Here is a 12127-nt window from a genome sequence, read left to right on the forward strand (position 1 = left end):
TTTGAAAAAAAGCAAAGAGGCCAGTGTGCCCCAGCAAGGAGAGTATGGTAGAGATGAGGGCAGGGAGGGTTCATTAAAACACACAGGGCCTTATTGGCCACCAGGAAGATTTGAGCTTTTACCATCTGTGAAATGGGGAACAGTTATAAGGATTTTTAGGAAAGGAATTACATAATCTGACTTAAGTTTTTTTTTTTTTTTTTTTACAGATTTATTTATTTTAGAGAGAGAGGGCAAGGGGAGGGGCAGAGGGAAAGGGAGAGAGGCAGACTCCCACTGATCACAGAGCCCCCCTGTGGGGCTCGATCCCATGACCCTCAAAGTCATAACCTGAGCCGAAATCAGGAGTTGGCCATCCAACCTACTGAGCCAGCCAGGCACCCCCTGACTTAAATTTTAAAGATCACGTTGATGATAGACTCCAAGAGTAGAGCCACGGAGAGCAAGTAGGACCACTGTTGAATTACAGTAAGCTAGGAGAAAAATGATGGGAGGCTTGGACCAGGATGATATGAAGAGAAATTGTAACAAGTGGTTGGATTATGATTATATTTGAAGGTTGACCAAATAGATTTACCAATAGATTGGGTATAATGTTCCTCTCTTAAGGCACTCAGGGGAGGCAGACACATGAATAGATAAATCTTCATCACTGCAGGATGGAGATACAATATTTTGTAGGGAGCTATACAAATAATTTGTAGGATGATAAAATAGGTGTCTGAGAAATATTCCTGGAAGAAGTGAAACCTAAAAGGGAGATTTAAAAAGATAAAACTTTAAAGAATGTTTGGGAGAAAAGACAGTTCAGGTAAGAAATAGCATGGCAGGTAGGGAAAGGTGCTGGTGCAGAAGTGAATTTGGGATTGCTCAGTATGTATAAGAGATATAGGCAGGGGCGCCTGGGTGGCTCAGATGGTTGGGCGTCTGCCTTCGGCTCAGGTCATGATCCCGGGGTCCTGGGATCGAGCCCCGCGTTGGGCTCCCTGCTTGGTGAGGAGCCTGCTTCTCCCTCTCCCTCTGCTGTTCCCCCCTGCTTGTGCTCTCTCACTCTCTCTATCAAATAAATAAATAAAATCTTAAAAAAAAAAAGATGTAGGCAGATCATGGAGGGCCTTAATGCTATATTTGAACATTGATCTGTGGGCAATGGGAAGCTGCTAAAGGTTTTAAACGGAAGAGTTATGTGGCAAGATTTTCCTTTTAAGTAGATGGTTGTGTGGGATTGCATGTGAAGGGATCGAGAAGCAAGGTGGTGGTTTTGTTTTAAATCATTAACGAATCTACAAACATTTAGTGATTGCAAAAGGAAGCATTAAACTAAGTTTACTTTCTTTAACAAAAATGAGTTGGAGCAGGTTCACATTAGCAGTACAACTACTATTGTGTTATATGTGTGTTTCCACACATAGAAATCTAATCCCTACACACCAAAACAACTTTTGTGGCTTTTTATTGCTAGTTATTAGTTATCAAAACCAAGCATTTAGTTTGTTTACTTTCATTATGGAATGAATGTTTATGAGATCTTCTTCTTACATTTCTTTGAAGAGAGTGTTAATTGATAAGGAAGACATTTACAAATCAGGTTTTTTTCCCCCTAATTTATGGCTATTACCAATATAAAAGGTTTCTTTCTCAGTATGGTGAAGAGTATTATCATTGAGAAAAATCAGATGACCTATCTGTTAACTAACAACAACAACAAAAAGCTCCAAGGTATATTGTATCAGCCAGTTCTAGGATACAAAAGCCCTGTTCAGTACTTTGTGCTTTGTGCAAAAAGGGTAGCTGCTATTTAACCTGTCCCAAAGGCATATGTGTCTGTACCATAAACCAAGCATGGCGCCTGCATGTCTGACCTTAGAAATGAAAGTTTAGGAGAGTTAGTATATATGTGCTACATTTTTGCATGTATTCATTGACTTCCCAGTACTGAAGAAAAGAATCAGACAACTTGGAGTACTGCAACAAAATAAATACAGTAAACATTGGGCTCCTATTATGAATGGGGGCACAGAACAGGTGTTCTATGTATATTATTTAATCCTTGAGACCCTCTTAAAACAGGCTCAAGTAAGTTCATACTAGTAAGTGGTGGAGCAGTGTGTTTGTCAAGTAGCAGTATGGATGACTTGAATGGGGAAAGAGAGTGCAGCAGTAATATAGAGGGGCAAGACAGCTCAAACTGCTACCGTCTTGGGCTTCAGGTGCTAGACATAGAGACCTGGATCTTGAGAGAGGATTTGTTATTTAAAGTGAGGGTAGAGTTAAAATAATCCTCTTAAATATTTGATTAATTTTAGAAATAGGTAATAAAAGGGCATGCTACAACATTTTTAAAGTTTAAGTATGAAAAGTATCCATCCCATATTATGTCCCAGCCACTCATTTCCCCTCCCCAGAGGCAGCTGCTATCTTTCTCTGGTCCTTTTTAGGGATAACCTTCATGTATACAAGAGTGCACATGTGTGTATTTAAATAAATGGTACTATTCTGCAACATGCTAAGTCCCCTTTGCTCTGTTGCCTTTATTTTTTGCCTGACATACATTAACATGTAGCTGAATATGGCATTTCTTAGACATTCTTCATAGTTTGCCTCTGTGTCTTTTTTTTTTAAAGATTTTATTTTTATTATTTATTTGACAGAGAGACACAGCGAGAGAGGGAACACAAGCAGGGGGAGTGGGAGAGGGAGAAGCAGGCTCCCCGCAGAGCAGGGAGCCCGATGCGGGGCTCGATCCCAGGACCCTGGGATCATGACCTGAGCCGAAGGCAGTCGCTTAACCGACTGAGCCACCCAGGCACCCATCCCTCTTTGTCATTTTTTAAGTGCTGTTTTCCTTTCCTGAAATGTCCTTTCTTTTTATCTTTTCAAATCCTAGCCAACTCAACAGCCCACTTTTTCTATAAAGCCTTTTTAACTTTCTTTTGTGCTATACAATCTTTTTAAAAAAATATATTTGTGTTGTAAGTGGCCAACCATATTTAATAAGCATCTGGATGATAAAAACCGTATTCATTTTTTGTCTCCATGCTGTTCGCCCTACATAATGATATGGATATGTTAGATACTCAGAAAATACTTGCTGGTGATAGTAGTGATATGAAACTGCCTCAGGTTACCAAACCTGAATAAAGCATATTTTGAACATAGCCAATCAGTTGTGAATTTCTGTTGCTATTTTAACGTCTGAGTTTTTACTAACTATATTTTTAGGAAAATTTTACATAAATACCAAAACCCTTCATCTTCTAACACCTTGAATTATTTTTTATTTTCACATGGACATCTTATTTTTCCATTGTGTATTTTTTCTTTTTGTTTATTTTGTTCTTTTCTACCCCCCTCTGTTGCATAGAGAAGCTGCAACCAGTTTTGCAATTTTCCAAGTCACAAACGGATGTCTATAATGACAGTACTAACTTGACATGCCGCAACGGACATCTCCAGTCAGGTGGGTTTAGGTTAACTAACATGTAAAATAATAAAGCTTGCATGCAGAGTAGAGTCCTGCGTAACCGGATAATGTTGATTTGATTTTATAAGGGTGGATTTGGTTGGCTTTTGTTTTCACAGAGCTATGTGGAAAATACAGTGTCCCTATCATTCATGGTGTGTAAATATATAACAGATAAAACCATTCTCAACATGCTTTATTTGCTTATTTTGCAACCTCCCATTTTTGGGATTATAAAATATAAAGGTTCATTTTTCTAAATTACTAACATATTCTTTTGTTTCTGTTGTATTTTCAGCATTTGTATTTTTTTCATGCATACCTGTACCAAGTTTTTATGAAGTAGTGTTTTTTTAAGGCAGTTTTTTTTAAATTTATTTGATTTTATTTATTTGACAGAGAGAGAGAGGGAGAAAACAAGCAGGGGCAGCAGCGGACAGAGGGAGAGGGAGAAGCAGGCTCCCCGCTGAGCAGGGAGCCCGATGCGGGGCTCGATCCCAGGACCCTGGGATCACGACCTGAGCCGAAGGCAGACACTTAACCAACTGAGCCACCCAGGCATCCCAAGGCAGAAATTTTAATTTCTCCTTGTTATATATCAATTTTAATTGCACAGCAATTTTCATATATACTACAAATGATTGTTTTATCATAGTACCTGTTAGGAAAAATTTGAAGCTGAGTTCACATAAGAGAAACTTTAGAATACTATTTTAGTATATGTGCTGCTGAGCACACATTAGAATACTATTAATTTACTGTGGGTTAAATTTGTTTTCCATGAACTTTTGGGTATCAACTCTTACAGAAGATTACATGCTTTTTTTGTTTTGTTTGGGTTGGGGGGGGAGGAGTCTTCATTTACTAAGTTCTCTGACATCTTGGCTAGTTTTATTTATGATTTTTTCAACCTTAGTTTCATGTTCAGGGCTTAAATTTTATTAAAGTAAATATTGCTTTGTTCAGTTTTTGCTTTGTTCAATAAGAAAAACCTTAGTTTATTTTTTTAATATTTTATGTATTTATTTGACAGAGAGAGACAGCAAGAGAGGGAATACAAGCAGGGGGAGTGGGAGAGGGAGAAGCAGGCTGCCCGCTGAGCAAGGAGCCCGATGCGGGGCTCGATCCCAGAACCCTGGGATCATGACCTGAGCTGAGGGCAGACGCTTAACTACTGAGCCACCCAGGTGCCCCGAAAAACCTTAGTTTAGATTAAGATACCTGCCTTCTTTATTCATATGTAATAAAAAATTTTCAAGACTTCAATAGAGTAGAATTATGGTAAGTGGATTTCTATGGACTGGAGACAATAGGTCATGAAATCTTTCCCTCTGGCTTTACTTCTTAAGAAGTTCTTTGGTTTGGTCTTCCAGTACAGAGCCCCATGTCATTGACTATATTCCTTTTCCCATTCCTTCCTGTACATGATTTCTAGTATAGAAGTAAATATAGCAATAAATATTTTGCCTATTTCTCTTAGTACAGATGTGAGGAGCTGACATTTGTATAAGGAACTTTAAAAAAATTAATAGGGGCGCCTGGCTGGCTCAGTCATTAAGCATCTGCCTTCGGCTCAGGTCATGATCCCAGGGTCCTGGGATCGAGCCCCGCATCGGGCTCCCTGCTTGGCGGGAAGCCTGCTTCTCCCTCTCCCGCTCACCCTGCTTGTGTTCCCTCTCTCTGTGTCTCTCTGTCAAATAAATAAATAAAATCTTTAAAAAAAAAAGTAATAATGCACCATATGTAAATAATTAAGTTTCCAAGATGTAAATTTGAAATCTTAATAATCCTACCAAGGTAAATAGCAAAAATTTCCTAGTCCTGAAGAGCTGGTATGCCTTTCCTTTGTTATCTTGCTTCTCTTCCACTTCATTCCATGTATGAGATCCCATGGTTTTGTTTTGCCAATGCAAAACTTTCTCTTCCTGGGACCTCTGTTAAAAAAATCAACCTCTTACTTTAAATCCCTAGTAATCTGTTCTATTCTGTTTTCTTCTTGGAGGGGGCATACTGACTGCACAGCTAATTTTTGCAGTACTGGTAACTGATACCCATTGAGCCCTAGTCAGTGAGCTGGCTTACTCAGGCCTGTTTTACTAGTGTTACCCACTTCTGGAATATTCTGTGGTATTTCACTTGGATGAGTTACTTCATCTCTCTTAGGAAATAGTTATGCCAAAGTCCACTTACTCCTTCAGTGTGTTATCTACAATGTCCAGTTTTCAACTCAAAATTACTAGACAGGCAAAGAAGTAAGAAAGTGTGACCATTATTCAAGAAAAGGATTAGTCATTAGAAGCTGATTCTTGATTGGGCCCAGATGTTGATGTAGCAAAGACTTCAAAACAACTATTATAAATATATTCAAAGAAGTAAAAGAAAATAGGGCATCAGTTAATAAACCTGCAATCTTAGCACATAACATAAACTACACAATAAAAAGAATGGAAATTCTGAAGTTGAAAAGTACAATTGCTGAAATAAAATTTACTAGATAACCTCAACAGCAGATTGGAGATGTCAAATGGAAGCTTCAGTGACCTTGAACCTAGATCAATAGAAATGACTAAATCAGGTGACTCCTGCATTGTTAGAAAGCGGATTAGTGATTGCTTAGGGCCAGGGGCAGTAAGGGATGGAGCGCAAATGAATACAAGAAGACTTTTGGCTATGATGGAAACATTTCGTATCTTGATTTTAGTGGCTATTTCATCTTTAAAAACATCTTCATAAACTCATCAAATTGTACATTTTAAATGGATGCAATTTATTATTCATAGATTATACCTTAAAGGGTTGATGAAAAAATAAATACTGAATGGCTTGTAAAGAAAAATAGTATTCTTCTTCTCATCTCTTCCTTCTCTCTTCCTGCCTTCACCACTAGGCCGGCTCCTCATACAATGTCTAACTCTTCCTGCTATTTTTTCTTTTGTTTCCTACTGTATTTCTAGATATTATGCTTATATTGCTACTACTGATTGAACAGTTTTTGATATGTATTTTCTTATTCAGGTGAAAGAAGGTTTAATTCTTATGCCAACATTACCCTTCATCTCCTGATACATAAATATCACTATTTTAGTTACGCTGAAAAATCAGATTTAACATTATTATGACTTAGTATCCAAAACCAAATAGTATATTCTAATAATGCTTCTCTTTTTTGTTTTTCCTTCCCACAGATTCCTTATTTCTTTCTGTTTGCTTTTTAACCAAAAGCCTACTTTAGGAGTTCTTTCAATGAAAGTTTGTAGATAGTGAACTTTCTTAGTCTTTCTAATGTCCGAAATACCCTCGTTCTTACATGACAGGTTACCAGGATATAAAATTGATAAAGGTTAACACTTTTTTCTTCCTACAGCATTTTGAACATACTCCATTACCCTACTGACTTTTGTTATTTTAATGAAAAATCTCCTATCATTCTCATAGTTCCATGTGGAAATTCCTATTCACTTATAGTCTCAGGACTGTATGTTTACTGTCTGAAGAAATTCTTTTCCACTTTCCTTTTTTTCCTCTGAAATGACTGATCTTTATCTTCAGCCTAGACAGATTTTGCTCTTTTTCATGTCTTTGCTTTTGCTTATTGTTATTCCCTTTTCTAGATTGCTTTCCTGCTTTGTCCTTTAAGGTTGCTATCCATTAGTTCCTTGAACATATGGTTCAGAACTTTACATTTATTTATGGAAAAAAAATCTTGATCACCTTGCTCTACTCTGAAGTTCTCTTCCTTTGAGTTTCCTTAAAACACCTTAAGGGATTTGATGACAAATACAAATATAAGGTTTTTGTCTTTTCTGTAGGCTATTCTAATTTGCTTACTGATTTAACATTTGTTTTTACTGTAAACATTGTTATTAGTAAACTGATGTTTGTTATGGAGTGTATAAAAATATTTGAAGCAGTGAGATTTGAACATTTGAAAGCCTATAATTTATGTAGAAGTGCAATATAGGTAGGTCAGGTAACCTTTTAGGCTTAATTGATGATGTTTCATATGTGTTTATTTACATATATACAGCACATAGAATACTTGGCATATTAAAACCCACATCTTTATACCCTTTAAATTAAAAATTGATTACTTCTAGAAACTCTTTTGGTGGACACAGACTTGGAATTTCATACTATTTTACAATCTTAAAGTTTGGAACCAAGGTAATGCACTGCTTTGCCCCCCAGTTCTGTAACAACATAACTCTAATGCGTTTACTGCATTTTGTTTCTTGAATATTTGGCAACTTCATTTGGGAATCTTTTTATATCCTCCTCCTGTCCCCGCAAATGAACGTATTTCTTCTTATTACAAATACATATTCCTTATAAGAAAATTAGAATATACATCAGGAAAAGGAAAAACTAAATAATCATAATCTTGTCCACCAAGTGATAATCCTGATGAACATTCTAGTAGATTTTCTAATTGAAATCTTATTTTGAAATATTGCTAATGTAAAAAAAAAGTAGTATTAGCTTAGTTTTACAAATTATATCCATCTTTATTTTATAATGTTTAGCCATAGTTTTCTAACCATGATGATTTTGCTTTTTCCTTGATAGAAAGTGGAGCTGTTCCAAAAAGAAAAGATCCCTTAACACATGCTAGTAATTCACTGCCTCGTTCAAAAACAGTTATGAAGACTGGATCCACAGGTCTGTCAGGCCACCACAGAGCACCTAGCTGTAGTGGCTTATCCATGGTTTCTGGAGTGAGACAGGGACCTGGTCCCACAACTGGAACTCATAAGGTATTTGAAGATGGTAACTTTAATTGGTGTGGTTTTGCAAATAGAAGATTTTGAACATGATATGCTTGCTGAAGATTATTACAAGTACTTTATAATATCTTGGAGAATTGATAAGTTTCTACAAAGTTGAATGTAGTTTTCTTTTTTAAAATCTACAAGGACAACTTGCTATTAAAAAGCAAATCTTATTTTAACTTCCTTTGGACCTAATTAGGTATTTTGTAGTAAGTTTCTTGTCTAGTCTATTTTATATAATGCTTATAATTTTAAAGTTGTTATTTCTTTAAAGTTATGTAAGTGTTTTATAACATTAAACATAGTTTTGTTACAATTCTAACAATCAAAATTACATGACTGTATTATCATAGGGCCTTTTTATTTTATGGTATCTAAATCTCTCTGGATGGAATCCTCTGTAAACCCACTTCATGCCAAATGTAGTTTTATAGTGAATACCATTTTACCTTGGAGTAAACATACAGTTTTGGCTTTTTTATATCCTTTTTCCTATTTTTGAACTTTTAATTCTGTGAACCTTAAGGTTAACTCACTTATGAAAAGTGTTAGTTAGGTTGTATTTTTACATTACAATTTTGTGTCCTTTAAGAGTACACCAAAAACAAATAGAACGAATAAACCTTCTACCCCTACAACTGCTGCTCGTAAAAAGAAAGACTTGAAGAATTTTAGGAATGTGGACAGCAACCTTGCCAACCTTATAATGAACGAAATTGTGGACAAGTAAGTTTTGCCATCTGAAGTGTTTTATTTAATAGTTTTTAGTTTTGAATTTATTTATACAATATATCATGAATAAAATAGATAATACCTTGTTTAATATACCTATTTAATCTTTATGATGGTTTTCGGTTACTGTAAATGTAGAAAGCCATTGTTTTACTGATTTTATTATAATTTCACATTTAACATAAAATAATTTTATTTCATAGAGTTTAGACTTCATATTATAATAACTGAAGCATATTTTGTTGTGGCGCTAACTGAAATTCTATTTCTTAGTGGAACAGCTGTTAAATTTGATGACATAGCTGGGCAAGAGTTAGCAAAACAAGCCTTGCAAGAAATTGTTATTCTTCCTTCTCTGAGGCCTGAGGTAAGTGCTTTATATTATCATTTTCCTCTAACATCATTCATTACTGAATCAATATTAGCAGTAAAGAAATGTGTGAGCTATGCTAGAATGATTAGTTCATATAACAGATTTGATGTTTTTAAAAAGAAAAAGACATTAGTAGTTGATGTTGGCTGGTTATTAATAGGAGAGGAGAATGACTATAAAGGTTCCTAATAACCAATCCATTTTTAACATTTAGAGGGAAAAGTAGGTAACAGAAAATAATTTTTATATCAAGGTGTAAGAGGGATTTAAAATTAAGAGAAATCATACTGGAGAAAAGAGAAGTTAAAATTATTAAGTTTAAGTTTGAAGACTTTTTTTTTAATCAAAGTATAGTTGAAATACAATGTTATATGAGTTTCAGGTGTGCAACATAGTGATTTGACAATTCCGTACATTGAGCTATGCTCACTATGATAAGTATAGTTACCATCTGTCACTATACAATGTTATTGCAATATTATTGACTCTAGATCCCATGCTGTACTTTTCATCCCCATGACTTATTTATTTTCTAACTGGAAGCTTGTACCTCTTAATTCCTTTCACCTATTTTGCTTATCCCCTTAACTCCTTCCCCTCTGGCAACCACCAGTTTGCTCTGTTTTTATGGTTATGTTTCTGTTTTGTTTGTTCTCATCATAACAACAAGAACAACAAAATGGTAATTATGTGAGGTGAAGGTTGTGTTAACCTTATTGTGATGAATATTATGCAAGTTATGTGTGCATCAAATCATATTGTACACGTTAAAATGACACAATGTTATGTCAATTATATCTCAATAAAACTGGAAATTTTTAAAAACCAAAAAATGCTGCAGTAGTCAAGAAAATCTGTCTTTGGTGAAAGAATAGACAAATAGATCAATAGAACATAATAGAGAGCCCAGAAATACAGAGATACAAATACCAGCAATTGACAAAGGCACAAAAGCAATCTGATGGAGAAAGGATAGTATTTTCCACAAATGGTGCTGGAACAACTAGACATCCATGTGCAAAAAAATTCTAGACATGTACTTCACACCTTTCACAAAAGATAATTCAAAATTAGTCACAGACCTAAATGTAAAAGGCTAACTATAAAACTCCTGCAAGGCGGAGCAAGATGGCGGAGGAGTAGGAGACCTGGATTTCATCTGGTCTCAGGAATTCAGCTGGATAGGGATCAAAACATTCTGAACACCTACGAACTCAACAGGAGATCGAAGAAAAGAATAGCAAAAACTCTCTGAACAGAAAAGCGACCACTTTCTGGAAGGTAGGACGTGCGGAGAAGTGAATCCGAGGCAATATTCGGGAGGATAGACGGCGGGGGAGGGAGCCTCCGTCTGCTGCTTCTGGCAAGTGATAGAGCCGCAGAGCACAAAATCGGAACTTTTAGAAGTCGGCTCCACTGAGGGACGCCGCTCCAGTGGCTAAGTGGGGGGTGGAACCCTCGCGTGACAGTGTGGTCTCAGGACCCTCGGGGTCACAGAAAGACCGGGGGTGCCTGAGTGCGGTAGAGGTCCCAGGTATCGGAGCAGGGAAGCCGGCTGCAGAGACGGTGCTGAGGCGCGGGCTCTCAGCTTGGGGTTGCCATAAACCGTGATCCGCGGCACAGTCGGGCCACTGCTCTTCCAGCAGGGACCCAACAAGCAGCAGATCCGGGGAGACTCCCCTTCCTCCCCCGGGAGGAGCTGCACGGGAGCACACCGCAGGGATCTGCTGGGTTTAGAGACTCCACATGGGGTTGGGCGCCCGAGATAGAAATGCTCGGTCACAGGCCGGGTGAGCACGGAGTGCGGCCAGAGACCGGGGAGACGGGAATGACTGATGGCTTTTCTCTGGGGGCGCAGTGAGGAGGGGGGCCCCGAGTTCTCAACTCCTCCGGCTCCTCCGGGGCGGAGATTGGGAGGCCGCCATTTTCACTCTGGGCCTCCAAAGTTGTATGGAAAGCTTGCAGGGAACAAAAGCTCCTGAGAGCAAACCCGAGCAGATTACTTAGCCTGGACCGGGCAAGGGCGGGGCAATTCCACCTCCGGCAAAGACATTTGGGAACCACGGCAACAGGCCCCTCCCCCAGAAGATCAGCAAGAGCAGCCAGCCAAGACCAAGTTTACCAATCGATGAGAACGGCAGAACTCCAGCGCTAGGGGAATAATGCACATAGAATCCATGGCTTTTTTACCATGATTCTTTAGTCTTTCAAAGTTAATTTTTTTTTTAACCGTCTTTTTTTTTTTTTAATTTTTCTTTCTCCCTTTTTCAACCAACATCTTATCCATCCCTTTTTTAAAAAACATTTTTATTTTTCATTTTTAGAGTCATATTTTATCCCTTCATAATAGTTACTCTTATTTTTGGCATATATATATATATAAGTTGTTCTCTCTTTAAAATTTTGAGATAGTTTCTTCTAACAGATCAAAATATACCCTAAATCTCTAGTGTATGGTTTTGTTCTACTCTCCTGCCTGATCACATTCTCTCCCTTTTTTTTTCTTTCTTTCTTTTTTTTAAATCCTCTTTTCTTTTTTCAAACAACTTCTTATACCTTTTATAAAATTTGTTTATACTTTTCATCTTTACAGTCATATTCCATCCCTTCATCATATCAACCCTTATTTTTGTACATATATAAGTTTTTCTTTCTTTAAAATTTTGGGAGGCACTATCTTCCAACAGACCAAAATACACCCAAAATCTGGTGTGTGGCACTGATCTATGTACCAGCCTGATCATATTTGATCATATTCTGTTTTTTTGTTTTGTTCTGTTTTTTTTTTTT

General features: G+C 37.1%; 1 protein-coding gene across 4 annotated transcripts in view; it reads left to right on the top strand.

Moving 5' to 3' along the window:
- The window catches only part of SPAST (spastin), a 58487-nt gene that overhangs the window by 21859 nt on the left and 24501 nt on the right, over positions 1-12127 (top strand). For 2 of the 4 annotated variants that reach the window (XM_021697324.1, XM_021697325.1), the window contains exons 4-7: positions 3365-3460; positions 8030-8217; positions 8825-8958; positions 9238-9331. In XM_021697324.1, coding sequence (XP_021552999.1) covers positions 3365-3460; positions 8030-8217; positions 8825-8958; positions 9238-9331 — 512 coding nt within the window. The remainder of the gene's footprint in view (positions 1-3364; positions 3461-8029; positions 8218-8824; positions 8959-9237; positions 9332-12127) is intronic. The other 2 variants (XM_021697326.1, XM_021697327.1) reach the window with 1 other exon arrangement.

The sequence above is a fragment of the Neomonachus schauinslandi genome, chromosome 10, assembly GCF_002201575.2.
Source record: "Neomonachus schauinslandi chromosome 10, ASM220157v2, whole genome shotgun sequence".
Taxonomy (NCBI): domain Eukaryota; kingdom Metazoa; phylum Chordata; class Mammalia; order Carnivora; family Phocidae; genus Neomonachus; species Neomonachus schauinslandi.